General features: G+C 38.0%; 1 protein-coding gene across 1 annotated transcript in view; it reads left to right on the top strand.

Moving 5' to 3' along the window:
• Positions 1-22,200, top strand: part of LOC125154000 (protein Shroom3-like) — a 70,097-nt gene that overhangs the window by 13,116 nt on the left and 34,781 nt on the right. Inside the window, 2 exon segments of the mRNA XM_047837596.1 lie at positions 2,110-2,250; positions 14,963-15,059. Coding sequence (XP_047693552.1) covers positions 2,110-2,250; positions 14,963-15,059 — 238 coding nt within the window.

The raw sequence follows: 22,200 nt of genomic DNA, 5'->3' as shown, positions 1-22,200 counted from the left end.
ATCGGGGTGATTTTTTTCTATGCTTCAAACTGAGGGGAAAAAAACATAACTCATTGACAGGACACGTGGGCATTCTTTAATAAAATAGGAGTTGATGAAGCTGACCCTTCAACCATCCTTTCTTTACCACACCTGTTTCGATTACTTGATGGTCACAATTCTCACACACACACTGTTCATATTCCCATCCCCACCATGGTAGGCCCAGACACAATCATTCCTCAGCTGGATTTCCTTCCTGCTTCTCACGCGGCACTCCATGAATCCAAATGGATTCATATCACCAGTGCATCCAGATAACTAACATCAGCCCTCTCTTCCACATCACATACAAATGAGTTTTTTTCCTTTCCCTTTGGCCTCAGTGCACTCTTATCAGCCCAAACATCTCATTATTCCCAGAGACATTTTTAAATATAAAATTCAAAAGTAAAAGTAAAATTATTCAACACCACTACAAATGCTTATCTTCCCAAAGGCTTAAGTGCAACAGTTTTCTTATGTCACCTTGCATTTCATTTAATAATCTAACAAAGCTTTTGATAACAATGTCCCATGTTCCCTTTTTGTATCTTTTATTTATTTTTTTTTTAATTTTTTTTTTCAACGTTTATTTATTTTTGGGACAGCGAGAGACAGAGCATGAACGGGGGAGGGGCAGACACAGAATGGGAAACAGGCTCCAGGCTCTGAGCCATCAGCCCAGAGCCCGACGCGGGGCTCGAACTCATGGACCACGAGATCGTGACCTGGCTGAAGTCGGACGCTTAACCGACTGCGCCACCCAGGCGCCCCCCTTTTTGTATCTTTTAAAGGAGAACCATCAGTGCCCTTTAGGATTTGTTCTTCACTCAGCATTATCAGATTTTAATAATTCAAAAAGAGAGAACAATAAAAAAATCAATAAAAGAAAGAGGTGCTTATAGATATGATTAAACTAAGATAAATGTAAAGAAGTTTAATCCCCACTTTTTTCCAAGACATATCTTCCCAGTAAAGAATCTAGGAGGCAATTCTTAACAGTATCAATCCACACAAAAGGAGACCATTTCTCTGCCACCCAACCCCCCACCCCCAAATCCATGGTCGTGGTTAAAAAAAAGAAAAGTCGGGGCGCCTGGGTGGCGCAGTCGGTTAAGCGTCCAACTTCAGCCAGGTCACGATCTCGCGGTCCGGGAGTTCGAGCCCCGCGTCAGGCTCTGGGCTGATGGCTCGGAGCCTGGAGCCTGTTTCCGATTCTGTGTCTCCCTCTCTCTCTGACCCTCCCCCGTTCATGCTCTGTCTCTCTCTGTCCGAAAAATAAATAAACATTGAAAAAAAAAATTAAAAAAAAAATCTTCTTTCCTTATAAATAAAGTAAATACAACTTGAACCCCACCCACCAAGACCAAGATTATATCATGTTTTATAATATGCCAAGGATATGTTTATATTAAGTGATGAAATACACAAAATAGAATACAGAATAAAAGTACTTTAAATTTATTTTATATTTGTTCAAGTATATGTGTTATTATACCCTTAAAAGGCAGAGACTAGAGAATAACTGGAGGAAATGATACTATAGAATACTACAGAATTAGGGGTCAGGGAAAGAAATGCCATGGAGTTAAAAAAAAGTGTTATCTTTTTATGTTAAAGCCAGGTCCACTAAACTTGGAAATAGATAGACATCCTTCACTTAGGAAAAGTGACCTAAACTAGTTCAAGCTGGATCCCCAAGACCTTTTCCATAATGGCCTCTAGCTTCCCTGAGATAGGAGTGAACAGAAAGAAAATACAGCAAGAAGGAATCTCAGTCCACACACTGTCTTCCCATTGTTTCTATTTAGGACCTTCATCCAGCTAGAGTTGTGTTTCTGCCAAAATTGGTCCATGACATGTAGATATCAAATATGAGCTTACTGTGTATATTTCTTGGTTTGCAAACTCAAGATTTCCCCTGGTGAAATCTGAAACTGGCCCCTGTACACAGAGGACATGGAAAGGCTGAAGAGACAGACCGCACCCAAATTGGTAGGTGACAGGTTTAAGAAGCAAGGAAACTTATACATATAAGGCTTGTCTTGTATGCTGTGAGATGCATAGATCTCTGCTTCTGCCCTCCAGAAGATTAAAAGTTTATACAGAGGTCTTAATGGGATTCGATCACATATTCAGTCCAGATGGTCTCAAGAACACCTTGCGTTCTCGAGGATACATTCTTGGAAATGGCTCCCACAATGGGAAGGACATAAAATCCAAGGACAGGCAAGGGGATTAAGAGCCTACAATTGCCTGGGGTCCAGCTCCTGGGTCAACCAGTGGTCACATCCTCTCAATGACCTTCTCTGATATTATTAGGGGTTAAGTTGTGGAAGTCGCACCAGATGGCCAATACAGTTTGACCATACATAAATCCACTAAGGCACCTGTCATCACTCCTGGTCCTTGGAGAGCTGACTGCTACAAAATGCATTTCTATTCACCTGGCCCCTTTGGGCCGATGGTGCTTTCTACTATGTCTTTCCATCTCAGGTACAAAGCAACCATTGTGCTGCTTTGACAGTGTGCTAGGGTTGAGGAGATGTGAGATTACCTGAGACCACTTCTCCCCAGAGGTATCAGCCAGCCATTTCTTCTCCCAGGTCCAGATATTTCCCCTTGCTTTCAGCAGAAAATGACTTCAGTCTTGTTCTCATATCCCGGACACCTAATGGGGAGTTCTTTCCTCATTTCAGGGTTTATCCAGGGGAAAGCCAGTCTGGAGAAATTGATGATTTGGCTTCAATTGATTCTACTTCACTTTTCCAAGTCTCTTACCTGTGTTGAGTGTGCTTTTGGTTTTCCTCAGGACCTAAGCTTTTAAAACACAGCTTGGAGAGAAAATCCTTTCTTATTTTGAGTTACATTGTTTTATGTATCTCAGGACAACAAAGAACATAGAGTGACTGAACTATTTCAATAGTGGAAGGGCAGTAAGTTAATAAAGAAGAAAATAACTAGTTTAAAAGGAGGCTGAAGATAGTTAAATTAAGACAAGCCTGTATAGCAACTTGAAGTTACACTATCCTTCCTACAAAGAATAGTTTACTCTTCAGCTATGTCTCTCAGTTAAGTTCTTTTTATGGCTTCCTGTAATGCATGCTTCCTTCAGCACTTGCCATCTAAATCCAACTGCTCCAACCTTTGCATGTGCTGAACATTAATACAAGAGAGCAAGGGATCCAGGGACATGAAGGAAGCTTGCCTTGTCAAGGTCACCTACTTGATCCTGTGACCCATCTAGACTGTGATGAAATACTAAGACAAAACGTCCATGAAGTTAGGAACTTGGTCTTTTTTTGCTCATTACTGATTGCCTCCATTTAAAAGAGCCTTGCTCATAGTAGCCGCTCAGCAAATATTTAGGTTATAAATACACCTTATAAGATCCCCCTTTTGAATGTATATACATCGAGATATATTTTGGTAGTTGCTCCTGAACATTACCCATTATTCTGAGGCTCTCTGAGGCACCAGGCAAAAAAGCTAATAAACCAACAATAGCAAAAAAATGGTAGAAAACTATATGAGGAGTGTAAGTTGAGAGTTGGGAAGAGGACAGAGATAAAATTTCCCCTAACAGCCTAGGGAACTGGCCTCCCCATGACAGCCTAGAGATCTGTAGATTTCCCCCCAATTTTCAGTGAACAGTGAGGATGCCCTAATCATATAACAGTTGTGTTGGAGGGAAAAACCTTTTTCAGAGAAGTTAACCTATCCAAATAAAAGCAATAGAAGCCACAGCTCCCCATCTCCCTCCAACATATTCTAAACCACAAAGACAAATAGGCTTTCCATGAGGAGGGTTCACTGTGCTGGTCATGCATCGTTGTCTTCTAAACCTGCTCCATTAGTACCTCCCCGTATTATACTCTAGAAAGAGAGCATAGAAACAAAGTTGCGATCCCAATGTGTTCTGGACAAATTCCTGATATGAATCTGAGCCCCAGGAGTTTTCTCGTGTAGCTGATAAATCTTCTTTGTGACATTATAACTAAGCCCTCAATCACTAGTTTCTGGTACCAATCCTGGCTTCTCTCCTCCCCTAACTTTTCTTCAGAGGTGTACCTGGCCTGACTCAGTGAAATATCCCTTTAGTCACCAAGTAAAATGCACCTCAGTAAACTTAAATTTTTATGCCAGAGGCGTGAGTGTTTTATTTTTCCACTAGAGACTGTAAATGGGATATTTTATTAAAAATATCTCTTGAGCTATTGCTCTGAGTATTACGACTGGAATGCCTTTTCCACTGGAGAATGAAATGTACATCCATTATTAGTTCCATAATAATGCTAATAATATGAGCCAAACTCAATAAGCCTAACTAAATATGGATCTACAGAGTAATCTCCCGGATATGGAATAAGTGCTACACACAATGATTCATTTTAACATGCAACAATGCAGAACAATCTCCTGTGATGAGGTAGTTGCATTCCTAGAATACTGCAGCTTTCATTAAAATGCTTTGTATAAAATGAACACAGGCAAAATACGGAGCTACATCTTTCATAACTGGAGATGATCCAAAGCTATATGATGTTGGAAAATAGATAAAAGATTGAACCCATTAGAGATCCCTGAATTAATCAGGGAACTCTTGAGAGGCTCTGTTACAGAATGCACTTCCTGAAAGCAGGCCCCTCTCTTGCCACCTCAAGGCCCTGCCAATTTTGCTGTTTTTGCTTCGAATAGCCTTCTGGTCATTCCTCAAGTGGATGGCTCCTTCCTCCGTTAGAACTCAGCTGATAAATCAACTTTCACAGGAAGATTTATCTAAGCCTCTGTCCCCTGGCTATGCCAGATGCTTCTCCTCTAAGCTCCAAATCATTACTGAGAGTGTACAACTCTTCTGGGATTTATCACAATACTGTACTGTGTATTCATTTTTTGTGACGCCTCACTATGTCGTAAGCAGTTTCAAGATAACAACCACGTCCTTTATTTCTCTGGCTCCCGACTTGTCGTTGGCCTGGTATATAGCCATGGCTCAATGATTATGTGTTGATATCTCGATTATGTGTTGATATCTCTTTCCTTGGTCAACTGTTTCTCATAGCTGAGTTCTCAATTTAAATATGACTTTCACCAAAAGGCATTCCTTGATTCAGAATAAAAAGATAAAGAGATCACAATAACTAGACAGAAAACAATTCTCAGAAGAAAAGGCAATGTATCCAATTTATGGATAATTGGTCTCGGAAAGACAAACTAGAACACCCAGGAGTAAAACTTTTTTCCCCCAAGTATAAAGTATAGGGAAAATTTCCTGAAATAAAAGAATTTCCTGAAATAAATAGGGCATTCCTAAAGAGTCAGATTCAAAAGCAAGATGATTGAAAGCAATGTGAACTAAAGCATATCCTGGTATATTTACAGAAGTCTGAAAATAAAGAATTTCCTAATTATCCCAGAAGTGCCTGCATGTAATTCAGAAGGAAAATTGAATATAGGTGACCTCTGACTTTTCTCCTAAGCAAAATTAGATTCCAGTATATTGATTGATCTACAGTGTGTTGGGAACAAAATTATGTAATTTGAAAATTCTACACAAATTTAAGTTTTTATTCCAGTTGGAAGACATTTTTCATAAACTGGAAAACATTTTCCTAAGCAAACAAAAAAAAATTAGAAAACATAGGAGTAATACTTCCTTCATTTCACTCCTACTTGAAGTTGGAAAATCCTAGGAACCAAAGCTGCATTAGAATATAGAAATTCTAGGGGTGCCTGGGTGGCTCAGTTGGTTAAGTGTCCGACTTCAGCTCAGATCATGATCTCGTGGTCCATGGGTTCGAACCCTGCATCGGGCTCTGTGCTGACAGCTCAGAGCCTAGAGCCTGCTTCAGATTCTGTGTCTCCCTCTCTCCCTGCCCCTCCCCCATTCGCACTCCATCTCTCTCTCTCAAAAATAAATATTAAAAAATTTTTTAAATAAAAAGAATATATAAATTCTAACTGGTTAAATGATTAAATTATGGAAAGAAACGTCTGGCAGAGAGCGTTAAATCTGAATAAATGTATATAAGAAGGTCAATAACAATACTCCTAATAAGGACAGGAGGATATTTTATAAATCTTGAAAGAAAACTACATATTTAATAACAACAAATTGTTGATAATGGACTAGAATTAAGGTCACAGACATGCCTATAGGAAAGACAGGAGAAAGGAGGTGATACAAATGAAGTAACTTTATTATGTGCTGTGAAGGGAGTCAATATATTTGCTTTTATATTTGACATTACACATATATATGCATACATATATGTAAGCACATTTATATGTAACATATAGCTTTAAACACATCATTTTCTTAAGTTACCTATTAGTAGCATTGCATAGCTTCCAAGTAAAAAGATAACATAAAAACAAAGATCAAATAACAAAGACAGAAAAATTAAAAGAAGCAGTAAAGAGAAAGAAAAATAATCACCTATTATTTCAAACTATTGAAAGCCTACTCTGAATTTGGGAGTATATAATAGAGAGTAAAAAAGACATCTTCCTCATCTCTAGGAAATTTAATAGTCCAAGAGCTTACACATATACACCACACACACACACACACACACACACACACACACAGACTCCAGACTGCAATCTACATTGCTTTGAAGGCTGCCTTTCTAACCTCTAGTGCGCCTTCAGGGAAGTCTTCCTGTCAACATGGTATTCATAGGGAGCACTATCTTTCCCAGGGGACATGCCCATCACCTGTACTAAACCAAATCCTTCTTTCAGAAATATGGATTAAAAACAAAGGTTCATTGCATATTTAAGAAAAACTACTTCTAGGGGCGCCTGGGTGGCGCAGTCGGTTAAGCGTCCGACTTCAGCCAGGTCACGATCTCGCGGTCCGTGAGTTCGAGCCCCGCGTCGGGCTCTGGGCTGATGGCTCAGAGCCTGGAGCCTGTTTCCGATTCTGTGTCTCCCTCTCTCTCTGCCCCTTCCCCGTTCATGCTCTGTCTCCCTCTGTCCCAAAAATAAATAAACGTTGAAAAAAAAATTAAAAAAAAAAAAAAAAAAGAAAAACTACTTCTATAAAACAATAAGCAACAAACTAAGCATAACTGATGCTAGGGGAAGTAGATAATTTAGAGCCAAAGTGGAAATTAAAAAAATTGTTTTAAAAATCTATTAAGTTTCTCAGGATCCACATAAGAGTGAAAACATATGGTATCTGTCTTTCTCTGTAGGACTTATTTCACTTAGCATAACACTCTCCAGTTCTATCCACGTTGCTACAAGAGGCCACATTTCATTCTTTCTCATTGCCAAGTAGTATTCCATTGTATATATAAACACATCTTCTTTATCCATTCGTCAGTTGATGAACATATAGGCTCTTTCCACAATTTGGCTATTGTTGAAAGTGCTGCGATAAACATTGGGGTACAAGTGCCCCTATGCATCAACACTCCTGTATCCCTTGGGTAAATTCCTAGCAGTACTATTGCTGGGTCATAGGGTAGATCTATTTTCAATTTTTTGAGGAACCTCCACACTGTTTTCCAGAGCAGCTGCACCAGTTTGCATTCCCACCAACAGAGCAAGAAGGTTCCCATTTCTCCACATCCTCTCCAGCATCTACAGTCTCCCGAAGAGGGCACCTGTTGGGATGACCACTGGGTGTTGTATGGAAACCAATTTGACAATAAATTTCATATTAAAAAAAAGTAAAAAAAAAATCTAATTATTACCCTCAGATAGATTTAAGACAATAGTGCATCATGGGGTGCCTGGGTGGCTTAGTCGGTTAAGCGTCTGACTTAGGCTTAAGTCATGATCTCCTGGTTTGTGAGTTTAAGCCCCGCATCAGTCTCTGTGCTGACAGCTCAGAGCCTGGAGCCTGCTTTGGATTCTGTGTCTCCCTCTGCCCCTCCCCTGCTCCCTCTCTGTCTCGGTCTCTCAAAAAGTGAATAAACATTAAAAAAAAATTGAAAAACAAAAAGACAATAGTGCATCCACCTACTAGGTATTTACCCAAAGGATATGAAATGGTGATTCAAAGTGGTACATGCACCTTAATGTTTATAGCAGCCCTGTCAACAATAGCCAAAGTATGGAAAGAGCCCAAACATCCAAATATCCATTGATGAATGGATAAAGAAGATGTGTGTGTGTGTGTGTGTGTATGTGTGTGTGTGTAGTCCACACACACACACACACACACACACACACTCACACACATACATATATAGAATAATATACTTTATCAAAAAGAATGAAACCTTACTATTTGAAACAATGTGGATGGAACTAGAGTGTATTATGCTAAGCGAAGCAAGTCAGAGAAAGACAAATATCATATGATTTCACTCATATGTGGACTTTGAGAAATACAACAGATGAACGTAGGGGAAGGGAAGCAAAAATAAAATAAACACGGGGGAGACAAACCTTAAGAGACTCTTAAATACAGAGAACTAACTGACGATTATTGGTGGGGTGTTGGGTGGGGGGATGACTAAATGGGTGATGAGCATTAAGGAGGGCACTGGTTGGGGTGAGCACCGGGTGTTATATTTAAATGACTAATCACAAAATTCTACTCCTGAAATCATTATTACATTACATGTTAACTAACTTGGATTTAAATTTTTTTAAAAGACAATCGTGCATCCGCCAACTAGGCAGGATGCTATGACATGATATTTGGCAAATAAATGTATATAAAACAGAGAAACAGAAAGAGGGGAGGTTTGGAGGAGGGGAAAAAGGAAGACATATCAGTGAATATACTAAACAATAAGATGGATAGTACTAAAATCCAAGCTGGTAATTTGAAAATTGAAATTTGTAATCTTACAGATGATAGAGCTAAAAGAAATGGAATGTATCCTGGAAAAGGGAGGGAAAAGGAGAAGTCCAAACAGGCCAACATCTACTTGTTAGCATGACAGGACCCATTACACTGGCCACACAGGGCTACTGAACTCTTTAAATGTGGTTAGTTTGAATGGACACATATCCTAAGTATAAAGTACACAAAAGATTCCAAAGGCTTAATATTAAAAAAAGAATGGATAATGTCTCATTAATAATTTTAACGCCGTTTGAATATTAAAAGGATTATGTTTGTTATATGAGGCTAAGTACAATATGTAAATCTCTTCACTTGTTTCATTTTAGCTGTTTAGAATAGGGCTACTAGAAAATATAGCTACTAGAAAACTCGAAACAGCAGACATGGCTTGCATTATAGTTCTACTGGACATTACTAAAGCAGTTTCAGAAACAAAGGGGAAAAAAGAGACCAGAGATTATCAAGAAAATCAGAGCATATTTCCCAGAGCTCATAAAAGATAATATTCAAAGAGGCTTCCTAGTGCTAAGAAAAATAAAGACTCACAGCAAGACATATACTGTAGAAATTTCAAAACTCCAAGAATGAAAACAAACTATTAAAAGCTTATTAAAATTCTATATAATATAATCTACATAAATAAAAAAGCAGCCTGACATCAGACTTCTCATCATCACTATTAGATGTTAAATATAATTTCTCTGAACGTGTTCAGCTGTAGAAATATATACTGAGCTAAGCTGTCAATCCAATGTAAGATTACAATAAGACATTTTTAAATAAGCAATGACTCTGAAATTTACAAAGAAAATTATGAAAAACCTACTTGAAGAAAATTCAGGGGAATTTTTTTAAAGAAGAAATATTTAACAGGGAACAACATGGGATAGAAAACATAGTAACACATAAATCGTGATCGAGATCAAAGGAGTAACACTTGGAAGATTTTAAATGCCTGTAGCCAAACTGCCCATCCCAAACCCTGGCCAAAAAAAGAAAAAGAAAAAACAATCAATGTTTATGGGTGAGATTAGGTATCAGTATTTTGCAAAATCCCCAAGGCAACCGAAAAGTGTAATTAAGTTGGAGAATCTAAATAAATTCAAAAGGAATGTCAAGATAATCCATCGGAAAAATGAGACTTCAAGATTCACTTTCAAGCAGTTGGCTGTACCTAGTGATTTAATATTACAACCACATTACATTGGCTGTGTTGTGTATAATATTCTTATCATCATAAAAATGGAAATGCAGTTTTACTGCAGATTAAATCTTCAGGTGCAACCCTTAGAGAAAGCTCAGTAAACTTCATTGCAGTTACACAAAAAATGTTGTTGTCATAATCCTTGACAAGGTAAAGATAATAATCAATAAAAACAAGGGGTCAGAAAAGGAAAAGCAATGAAAGGAAACTTGCATCAAATTCTTTATCTTTTCTAATGGGCAGTCAAAAGATACCATACAAACTTGATAAAAAAGAAAAGGGACCAAGATAAACAAGGGGGGAAATGTCCCAGAGAATAATTATGAATTGGGGGGAAATTATAACTTTTTAAAAGGTTCCACTTGGTTTTTTTCAAATGGTTTTTGAAAACCTGGGTCATCTTCAAAATCAAGAAGCAATGAAAAATCATCAGAGAACTACAGGAAATTTTTGAAAATTTAAAATACCAGTGGTTGGGGGCCCTGGGTGGCTCAGTGGGTTAAGCATCCACCTCTTGATTTTGGCTCAGGTCATTATCTCATGGGTCATGAGATCGAGCCCTGCATTGGGATCTGCACTGATAGTGCAGAGCCTGCTTGGGATTCTCTCTCTCTCTTTCTCTCTCTCTCTCTCTCTCTCTCTCTCTCTCTTTCTCTGTCCCTCCCATGTGCATGCTCTCTCTCTCTCAAAATAAATAAATAAAAACTTTAACAGAAAATAAAACATGAATGGTAAAAAAAAAGAGAGACATTTCAGAATACTGAGAAAAATCATCCATAATGCAAAAACAAAAACACAGAAAGGATAAATAAAAAAAACAAAAAACAAAGAATCAATCCAGGAGAACATCTGCCTAATAGAGAAAAGAGAGAAATGCCAGGAAATTACAGAACAAATAACTGACATTTTCTCAGAGTTTCCAGATTGAAAAGGCCACCCAAGCAAATAAAGGAAGATCTATCTCTAGGAATATTACTGCAATATTTCATAACATTCCAGATAAAGAAAGATCCTAAAAATGTCCACAGGCAGAAAAGTTGAAACAATAATACAAAAAGAAACAATAGTCAAACTGACGGCCTACTTTCCATCCGTCAGACTGAATCCTAGAAAATAATACAGCAATACCTTCAAAGTTCTTTAGGTGCATGAAAAATAATTTTCACCAAAAATTCCATATTCTACCTTGTTGTAGACTCTGGGTCTAAAGTTCTCTCTTGTCCGGCAAGAGAGCAGGATGCAGGATGAAAAACGAGAGATGGCTAATGTCCGGGAAAAGACAAGAGCCCCGAAAGGGGTCCTTGCCCCTTATTTATTAGGATCAGAAGGCTTACAAACATGGTGATGGATGGGCACAGAGAGACAATGAAACTGTGAACATTAACTCATGGATGTGAGGGAAAGGGGGTCTTGAAGATTTTCGGGGTTTGGGGTTTGAGTTAATATAAAACAAAATCCGGGCACCAGGCAGTCGGGCGGAAGGTTGTTTACAGCGGACATGAGGCAGCACCTCTGTTTGTCTTAGGGAGACTAGGAGGTGAGACAGGTAGGACACGTGACCTCAGAGGTAACAAGGCACCTTTTCTTTTGTCAATCATCTCCGATCTGGGCTGCTTCACCTGCAGCACAGCAGTCTGTAGCCCAATTTACCTGCTTACCTAACTTGGTCCTTCCTTCCTGTGAAAGCAGATTTTTGTTATAATGCTAAATTGGGGGTGCTTCCACCCTGAAGATCTAGTCTCGGTTATTTTATATACCTATGTTCTATATTGGGGCCTCTGCCCCTCCCTCTCTATTCTGGGGCCTCTGCACCCCCTCTCTATTCTGGGGGTCTAAACCCCCTTTCTCTAATCCTTATTCACCTAATCTTATTTACCCAAACTCAGGTGTGAGCATCCTATGGCTTTGTCCTTCTTTATCCCTGGTAACCCATTGGGGTAAGCCCTGGGGATTCCTAAGCTTATTCCCCATGCTACCTAATTAGCAATCAAGTGCCATGGATGGCTAAAAGCAATTTCAGATACATAAGAACTTGGAAATTTTTCTCCCACACACTCTGCCTTATGAAGTTGGTTAGCAAACACATGAGCAATCTAAGAATTATGAAATATGAAGGAAAGGAAGTAAGAAATCAACCTAGAGCAGTGCCTGGGTGGCTCGGTAGGTTGAGCATCCGACTTTGGCTCAGGTCATGATCTCACGGCTTGTGAATTCGAGCCCCGTGTCGGGCCCTGTGCTGACAGCTCAGAGCCTGGAGCCTGCTTCAGACTCTGTGTCTCCCTCTCTCTCTGCCACTAACCCACTCGTATTCTGTCTCTGTCTCTCTCAAAAATAAACATTGAAAAAAAAATTAAAAAAAAATCAACCTAGAAAAGCAGAGAAGGAATGTCAAGGTGAGAGCTCTTTGGATATTCTAAAGGACAACATTTACATGAGGGGAAGGAATGCCAAGGGCCCTACGAGGGAGGTCTCTGGACCAAGTGGACTCCAGAGAAGGTGGAATTGGATGCAGGGCAGAGAGGGGGAAATGAGACTATGATAAAGGCCAACATAAAAAGAAAAATTGAACGTGAATGAAAAGACATGATAAATTATAGGTGGGATAGTAAAGACAAAAAATATAAATGTTGTGCTAGTACAATGCTTGGCTATGCAGTGAATAGTATTTCCACAGGTGCTATAATGTAAATATTGTTCAATACAGATTTTAGAAATTCTGGAATCAATCCACAGACAAATCACATACTCAAAAAGGACTTCATGGTTGTCTAACGCAATGTCGTAGAACATCAACCTTAGTAACGTTAAAATGAAAGTGTAGATGGCTGAAGTTATGAGGTAGAGCTGCAGGAGAAGGAAAAGAAAAGGTAGAGGCACTCACTTCCTCATCTTCTAAAGTGAAATATTAAAAGAAGTGCTATTCATTTCCCAACAAAGTTATAACTATTTCCCAATCGCCTTTAACAATCTCCTTAGTTTTTCCCAAATAAGACAAAAGCAAAGGATGTCTTGTAACAGGGAGGGGTGGAGAAGGACAAACGGAAAAAGAAAAAAAGTCCCTAGCAAGTGCCATTAATATTTGAAGCAAACCGGTGACATCAACTACATGGATTAGGCATCTCATACCGCCATGCCCAAATTTACCTTTGATATTGATGGTACACCAGCATTTGGTGATTTATTTTTCAAAACGTTATTGCCAGGGGTTCCTGGGTGGCTCAGCTGGGTAAGCATCCAACTCTTGATATCGGCTCGGATCATGATCTCACGGTTCATGAGCTCGAGCCCTGCATCAGGCTCTGTGCTGGCCGTGTGGAGCCTGTTTGGGATTCTCCCTCTGCCCCGCCCCGGGTCTCTCTCTCTCTCTTTCAAAAAAAGAAAACCTAAAAATGTTAATTCCGTCAGTTCATTTTTATCTGTAAAATTTCCCCCCATCTTCTAAATTAAAACAAGTTTCCAAACTGAAGACATTATCCACCTAAAACTATTCATGCAACTCAGGGTCCGAATTGTATTCTACGAGGAGAGATGTGTGTGTTTTCTGAGCTGCCTTTATCAAATCCAAATCAGTGTTAAGCCTTGTTGATCTGTACTGGACAATAGGAATGAAAGTCTTCCACAAATAGATCCCTCCTCAAAACATATTGTCCCAAAACATAAGTAATAGGGTTTGCATCATATATGTTGAATGGTAACACAGTAGAAATTAAATCTACTTTATTATGCTTTTATTGACAGTGACTCTCTTTGCCTCATTTTTTTTCTACATTGTCTGATTAATAATATGGACATGTATTTTCTTGTTTGTATTATTCACCTTTCCTTTAAATCTTTTTTCTTTTTTTTAATAATGTTTATTTATTTTTGACAGAGAGAGAGACAGAGCATGAGCGGGGGAGGGACAGAGAGAGAGAGAGGGAGACACAGAATCCGAAGCAGGCCCCAGGCTCTGAGCTGTCAGCACAGAGCCCGATGCGGGGCTCAAACTCACGGACTGCGAGATCATGGCCTGAGCCAAAGTCGGACGCTCAACTGACTGAGCCACCCAGGCACCCCCTTTTAAATCTTTTTTCTATATTTGCGTTATGTATCTTGAAAGTGTCAGATGGTATTGATGCTAACACAATTCCAAACACTGCTTTTATAATAAAGTAGCTTCTCCCATTTAAATATTTTGTCATAATAGCTATACTTGCTCAAATTTATACTTAAATTTTTACACTCCGTTAATTTTTCCTTTGTCATCTATCTTGTGTTATAGTGTAGGTTTTATATACTTTTATTCTTCAGTGATTAGAAATGTTGATATTGGCTTTTAGAATACAAACTTTAGGGGTGCCTGGGTGGCTCAGTTGGCTACGCCTCTGACTTAGCCTCAAGTCATGATCTCATGGTTTGTGGGTTCAAGCCCCACCTTGGGCTCACTGCTGTCAGTGCAGAGCCCGCTTTGGATCCTTTGTCCCCCTCTCTCTCTGCCACCCTCACTCTTATGTGCTCTATCACTCTTTCAAAAATAAATAGCGCCTAGGAGGCACAGGAGACTATGGAGCAGGACAAGCCAGCCTGCCTGTGCCACCCTGTAAGGGCTGCCTGAACAGCCTGGTTTGAGATACCTGGTCCAGGGAGGAGAGATTGGGGTGTTGCCATTTTTCTTTCTTTCTTTCTTTCTTTCTTTCTTTCTTTCTTTCTTTCTTTCTCTGTTATGGTTGTTTGTTTAATCAGGCATTTTTACTCTATTCTTTTTATACCTTTCTGCACCTCCTTCTTCTTTATTTTCCTCTCTCTCTCTCTCTCTCTCTCTCTGGATTAAGCCTTATAGTTTCTTTGATTCTCTGCCTGGTCTCTTTTTTTTCCATGCCTGTCATTTATCTCTTTGTATGCAATAAGGCTTCTTCCACCCACCCCCCTTTTTTCTTTTTTTCTAGGGTTACTTCAGTGAACAAATCAAAGTACACTTGGTGGAAGGTCGAAACCACCACTACAAGCAGTGAGATAAAGCCACCAAAGAGGCAACAGTGGAGTGTGAGCCACACACTCCAAGAACATTTCCTAAAGTGCCAGGCCCTGGACAGTGTATGACCCCTTTTTAATATAGTCGTACTCACAGGTGCGGTACACATAACAAGCTATTAAAACACATAAAAGACAGAAAACTAGCCAAAACGGTGAAATGGAAGAATTGTCCTCAAAAGAAATTCCAGGAAGAAATGACATCCAGAGAATTGCTCAAAACAGATATAAACTATATATCAATAATTTCGAATAATAGCCATAAGACTAATAGCTGGGCTTGAAAAAAGCATAGAAGACAGTGGAGAATCTATTGCTGCAGAGATCAAGGACCTAAGATCAAGTCATGGTGAATTAAGAAATGTTTTAAATGAAATGCAAAATAAACCAGTTGCAGTGACAGCAAGGATGGAAGAGGCAGAGGGGAGAATAAGTGAAATAGAAAATAAAATTGGAAAATGATGAAGCTGAGAAAAAGAGGGATAGAAAAAGAGGGATAAATTGCTAGACCCTGAGAGGAGACTTAGAGACCTAAGTGACTCAATAAAACGTAATTAATATCCTTATCATAGGAGTTCCAGAAGACAGAGGAAGGGGCAGAAGGTTTATTTGAACACATTATAGCTGAGAACCTCCCTAATGTGGGGAAGGAAGCAGACATCCAAGTCCAGGAGGCACAGAGAACTCCCTTCAAAATCAACAAAAACAGGTCAACACCATGACATATCATAGTGAAAATGGAAAAATACAAAGATAAAAAGAGGATTCTGAAAATAGCTAGGGACAACAGGCCTTAACCTACAAGGGTAGACACATAAGGGTAATAGCAGATCTGTCCACTGAAACTTGCAGGCCAGAATGGAGTGTCAAGAAATATTCAATGTGCTGAATAGAAAAATATGCAGCCAAGAATCCTTTATCTGGCAAGGTGGTCATTCAGAATAGAAGGAGAGATAAAGGCTTTCCCAGAAAAACAAAAACTAAAGAAGTTCATGACCACTAACCAGCCCTGCAGGGGATCCTAAGGGGGACTCTGTGATGAAAAGCAGCAAAGACTACAGTGGACCAGAGACATCACCAAAGCACGAAACCTACAGATAACACAATGACACTGAACCCATATCTTTCAATAAACACTCTGAATGTAAAAGGACTAAATGCCCCAATCAAGAGACATAGGGTGTCAGAATGAATCAAAAACCAAGATCCATCTATATGCTGCATACAAGAGACTCATTTGGATCTGAGGACACTTGCAGATTGAAAGTGAGGGGATGGAGAACCATCTATCATGCTACTGGAAGTCAAAAGAAAGCTGGAGTAGCTATACTTATATCAGACAAACTAGATTTTAAACCAAACATTGTAACAAGAGATTAAGAAGGGCATTATATCATAATTAAGGGTTCTATCCATCAGGAGCTAACAATTATAAATGTTTATACCCTCAACATGATTGCACCCAAATATATAAATCAATTAATCACAAAAATAAGCAAACTTATTGATAATAATACTGTAATTGTAGGTGACTTTAATACTGCACTTACAACAATGGACAGATGATCTAGGCAGAAAATCAATAAGAAAGCAATGGCCTTGAGTGATACACTGGACCAGATGGACTTAACATATATTCAGAACTTTTCATCCAAAATCAGCCGAATACACATTCTTCTCAAGTGCACATAGAACATTCTCCACAATAGATCATATACTGGGTCACAAAAGAGCCTTCGACAAATATAAAAGGATTAAGATAATACCATGTATACTTTTGGATCACAACACTATGGAACTTGAAATCAATCACAAGAAAAAAATTTGGAAATCCTCAAATATCACATGTTTTAACTCATATGTAGAATTTGAGAAAGTTAACCAAAGACCACAGGGGAAGGGAAGGAAAAATAAGTTACAAAATAGAGAGGGAGGCAAACCATAAGAGACTCTTAAATACAGAGAGCAAACTGAGGGTTGATGGAGGGTGGGGAGTTGGATTGCAGGGAAAATGGGAGATGGGCATTGAGGAGGGCACTTACTGGGATGAGCACTGTGTATCGTATGTAAGTGATGAATCATGGGAATCTACTCCTGTAGTCAAAACTACACTGTATGTTATACGCTGTATAAACTGTATGTTAGCTAACTTGACAATAAGTTATTTAAACAATAATAAAAATAAAATAAAATTGAAAAAATAGACATTTAAAAAAAGAAATATATTTTAAAAAGTAAAATAATAAAATAAAATAAAAAATTTAAAAATTATCAATTACCAACTTAAGGACTTTCAAATGTATGTTTGAGCTTCCTGAAATTTTATGGGATTACAAAGAAGACACATTCTATTTTTTTTTTGTTTCTTGATTTATGGAAGTATATTTCAAATAAGTATGACTTTCCCTAATATTCAAGTGACTGTTCCATGTTAGCTGCAAAAATTCTTACCACAATCCCTGCACCATTTATCCATTCATCTGTCTTTAAATCTCATGGTTATCCAACTATGCTAAGGATTTTTATTTGAAAGACATTTAATTAATTATAGTTCTTCTTGATCATATATTATATATTCCCGAAACAAGTCCTTTTTTTCAGGTCTCTCCCATTCTCTGATAGCTCCTTCATCAGCATAAGGTTTCTAGGGAGAGTCTACATCATTGTGTATGGTTCCCAACTGCTTATTTACCCCCACTCATGTCCTATTTTATACCAGGAATTGTATTTTCTAAGTACAGAAATAGCATTTCCAATGAGATAATAAATAGTATACAGGGTATAAAGAGAAAACATGACCTGAATGAGCTCAGAAGACAATTACTAAATTTCTACCAAGAGGCTGCTTGGTGTTGGGTTTCACTTTTTAAGCCAGGTATATACAATCTTTTGTTGGCTAAACTGATAATTAGATTAACCTAATCAACTAATTGTAATTTTTGCATATAAACTGATCCATGTAACCAACAGTAGAAATTCTTTCCTACAGTAAAGTTGTTGGTTGTTGTCCATAATTTCCAAATATAATTGAATATCCTTTCATTTGTCATTATTATTTTAATGAGAAGTTAAAAGAGAATATAGTGGACACTGTTAATCTAATTCCATCATATCTCAGGGTGGGCTGAGGTTCTTCTTTATCTAAGTAAAGCTTGATTAGCATACAATGTTTACTTTACACAGAACTTGGAGTGGGAAACTAGCTCTGTGAAATCCACAGTAGCATATACAGAGAGCTAGAGCAAAGAGAAAATATTCACTTAAAACTGGAAAGAGGACTGCAAAGCAGAGACTTAGAAAAAATATATGTAAATTAATCAGAGAAATGGCAAGTTCCTAAAAACTGTCGCTGAAGGGTAGAGGCTTACTTTTCTCTCAGCAGTCCTTGATGGACCTTGAGGGTGCTCTAGACCTGAAATGCATCATCATTGTAAGCGTCAGTGGTTGGAAAAGTAAAGGATACTGGATAACTCATTGACCTCATTAATCAATTAACAAGTGCCAACAATTAGCCAAAAACTAGATATACTCTAAGGCTCTACAGTGTTGGAGTTGCTGAAATTACCAGCATTCAAATAAGAGAAAGTAATGTCAAATACGTTGCTAAAGGCAGCCATAAAAGCAAGTACTTGTAATTAGGACACCTTAGCAGATTCTAAAGCTTACAGTTTATTTACATTTGAAGATGAAAGCTGTATGAAAGGGCTTTGTAGGCAGAGGCCATTAAGATTTAGATACTTAGAGGTAGCATGTCAATATTAGATCTTTCAGTTAAGGTCAATAGTCTCATCTGTTTAATGGAAAATTCTTTGATCAGGAATTCTTTTTGAAAAGAAGATCTGGAAAGCAAAGTTTTCCTTATCACCTGTGTAGTGAGGGTAACAATAACAAGAAGGAGAACTGACCCTGCCTTGTCCAGCTTAGTGATGCTAAGAAATGGAGATGCTAGCAACTGGCCAATGGTCTTGGAATTTAGAATTACTTCTGGTAATTTTTCAGAAATAAATGACACTCTACTTACTCAAAAAAATCATTGATGGTCAGAACAATAGCATCTGGTAGTGTGGTAAGGCAGGAAGAGAAGTACAGCCCCTTTAATGAAATGAGCCATATCAGCCATGGCTACCAAGACAGTGAGAGACGCTTTCAGATTCCTAAATCCTAGCAGAAGTTGGTTCTAGACCCTGTACATTGTTCTGTTCCTTTTTTGAAAAGGAGATGCCTGCATCTCATTCCATAATTGATTATCTCTTGACCAAGCCATGAAATCACAATCTTGTGGTAGAGACAAAGAACACAACTATTGTAACCATAACAGAAAATAAGGCAGTGATCAGTCCCATAGTAAAGGTGAAGCTAACTACAAATTTCTCTTTAGTTTCTTCAAGCCCAGAAGTGTAGCTCTTGGCAAATAGATTTCAGAAAGACATTCCTGTAATTTCCAGACATGTCACTGAAATGGTTGGAGATAGTCAGTACTCTGACTTCTTAAAGAATATGAAAATATATATATTTTAAGTGAGATAAATGAAATATAAGGGAGGAAAACATTTAATCCTATTAAAGCAACAGGTGAAGTCACCATGTTGACCTCTATCGTGTGATGAAAATCTTTGGTGTATCCAACTGGGTTCCTAAGTATGAACATTATAAAAATCATATATACTGAGAGGGAAATTTGTTACTCTATTTTTATAACCCTAACTAACTTCATGTTTTTCCATACTGTAACACCAAAACTACCAGAATGAAGTCAGAAGGTTTTGGTCTACTATTTCACATATTTTGCCACAGAGAAACAACATCCCTTAGATTTCCCCAGAAAGTAACAACCTACTAGTATAATCCTTGAGTTTATTCTTCCCCTTAAACATCTGTTATAAAGACTTCAATCAAATGGAGACAATGTATGTTAAAGCACTGTAAGAAGTTTGAAACATTACACAAATGTGAGATGGTATTTTGATCATAATTTACGTACATACTTGCCTCTGTGATTACGTGATTTGGGCACTATTATGGACATTGAACCTAGGGTCCCTGAAAACAGAAACAAATGTCTAATTTTAAAGTGTTATTTTGGGGTCATGTGGGTTGATCAGTTGGTTAAGCATCCAGATAAAGTCTATCAGGGCAACTCCATGCTTCATCTTTGAATATGAAACCAAGCATTAAACCATAGTTAACTTTTTTTTTTTAAATTTTACTTATTTTCAGAGAGAGAGAGAGAGAGAGAGAGAGAGAGAGAGAGAGAGAGAGAGAATCCCAAGCAGGCTCCACACTGTCAGCGCAGAGCCCAATGAGGGGCTTGAACTCACAAACTGATCATGACCTGAGCCTAAGTTGGACGCTTAACTGACTGAGCCACCCAGGTACCCCATCTTTCTTGGTTTTAATTAAACTCTTTATTTGCTTTAGAAAGCAAACTCTAGACTCACTTGGCCATGAAAGTGCCTCCTCTTGTTCTTTCAATAAAGATACTCTGATCTTTGGACCCATCGGAGATATTGGTCTCTGTTTACAACTCCTTCAACATTCTGGATAAAAACATGGCCCTGGGAGAGCAGAAAGTAATGATATTACCAGAGACCAATAGAGTCCTTTGAAAAAGAGTAAGAGTCTAAACTAAATGCCTACAGGTCAAAAAAGGGACAATTTAAAGACCAATAAAGGCAATAAGTATAATAAATGGAAACACATTCAATACATTTAAGACCACAAGGGCATACAGATACTAAACACAACACACAAATTCCGCTGGTCACTTCTGGGAGATGCTAGAGAACTGCTTCATTATCTCATATATATAAAGTGAGGTGACTGTTTACCCTGATTTTATTACGAAATCTGCACAACATGGTAACATAATTGTTGAAGAAGGAATGTTTCCTTTTATATAAATTATGGCCAATAAATGCAAATGAATGACAGACATCATACAACCTCTAGTGGGCTAATGGGTTTATGCAATGGTTTTCAAGGGCTACTAGTGTTCCAGAAAGAGAGGCAACCAAATATCGTATACCTCCTAATGGAAGAACACAGAACAATACCACCTATGAAGTAGTCTTGCAAAAGTAAACAAATAAATAGGAACATGAATTTAATTGCGTTTATAGATCTAACTATGAATTACAGGAAATTCAAAGAACAGAGAAACACACAAAACATATTAAGTGATACCACGTAGATTCAGTCAAAAATTCACACTGTGGTAAAATCTATAGGATGGATATATATATATAACGAAAAAAGTCTTGACAGACAAGAAACCAACAAACCAGTTGTGATATATATACTGATTCAAACAAACAAAATGGGGGAAAAGGGAAAGAAAGAAAGAAAGAAAGAAAGAAAGAAAGAAAGAAAGAAAGAAAGAAAGAAAGAAAAGCAATGCAAAGAAAAAACATGTGAAAGATAATTCTGGAAATATCAACACTGCCTTAATATCTAAGGATACTAAGGAATTATTGGTAATGCTTTTTCAGTTATGACATTGATATGGTGGTTTTGTTAGAACAAAGAGACCTTACCATTTAAAATATATAATAAAATATTTAGAAATAAAATATGATTTCTGAGATTGACTCAAAAATAATACGGACAGAGTAAGTAGAGGTACAGATTAAACAAGATATTGGCCAGGTATTGCTAATAGTTGAATTCAAATGAATTGTCAAAGAGGGGTATGTTGAATTTATTGTATTATTCTCTTTGCTTTTGTATATATGTAAAACTGTTCACAGTAAAAATATATCTTGTCTTTTTTGTTTTTTTCATTTTTCTGAGAGAGAGAAAGAGAGAGAGAACGAGCATGGGAAGGGCAGAGGGAGAGAGAGAGAGAAAGAATCTTAAGCAGCCTCCACACTCAGCGCTGAGAATGACTTGGGGCTTGATCTCACAACTGTGAGATCATGACCTGAACCAAAACTCAAGAGTCAGACACTTAACCGACTGAACCACACAGGCACCCAAGTAAAATATGTTTTTAAAAAATGTCTGGTAAAACTACAGTTAAACATCTGAGAAATAGATCAGAAAATCCTAAAGTCTTCATAGATCGTGGCCCTTAGTTAAATATCCTATTTTGGACACCCTGATGAAAACCAGCAGAAATTCACATCGTCTCCGCAAATGGCCACAAGAAACCAGA

Source organism: Prionailurus viverrinus, chromosome A2 (genome assembly GCF_022837055.1).
Source record: "Prionailurus viverrinus isolate Anna chromosome A2, UM_Priviv_1.0, whole genome shotgun sequence".
Taxonomy (NCBI): Eukaryota; Metazoa; Chordata; class Mammalia; order Carnivora; family Felidae; genus Prionailurus; species Prionailurus viverrinus.
Note: the sequence above shows the minus strand (reverse complement) of the source record. Positions and strands in the feature narration are given on the sequence as shown.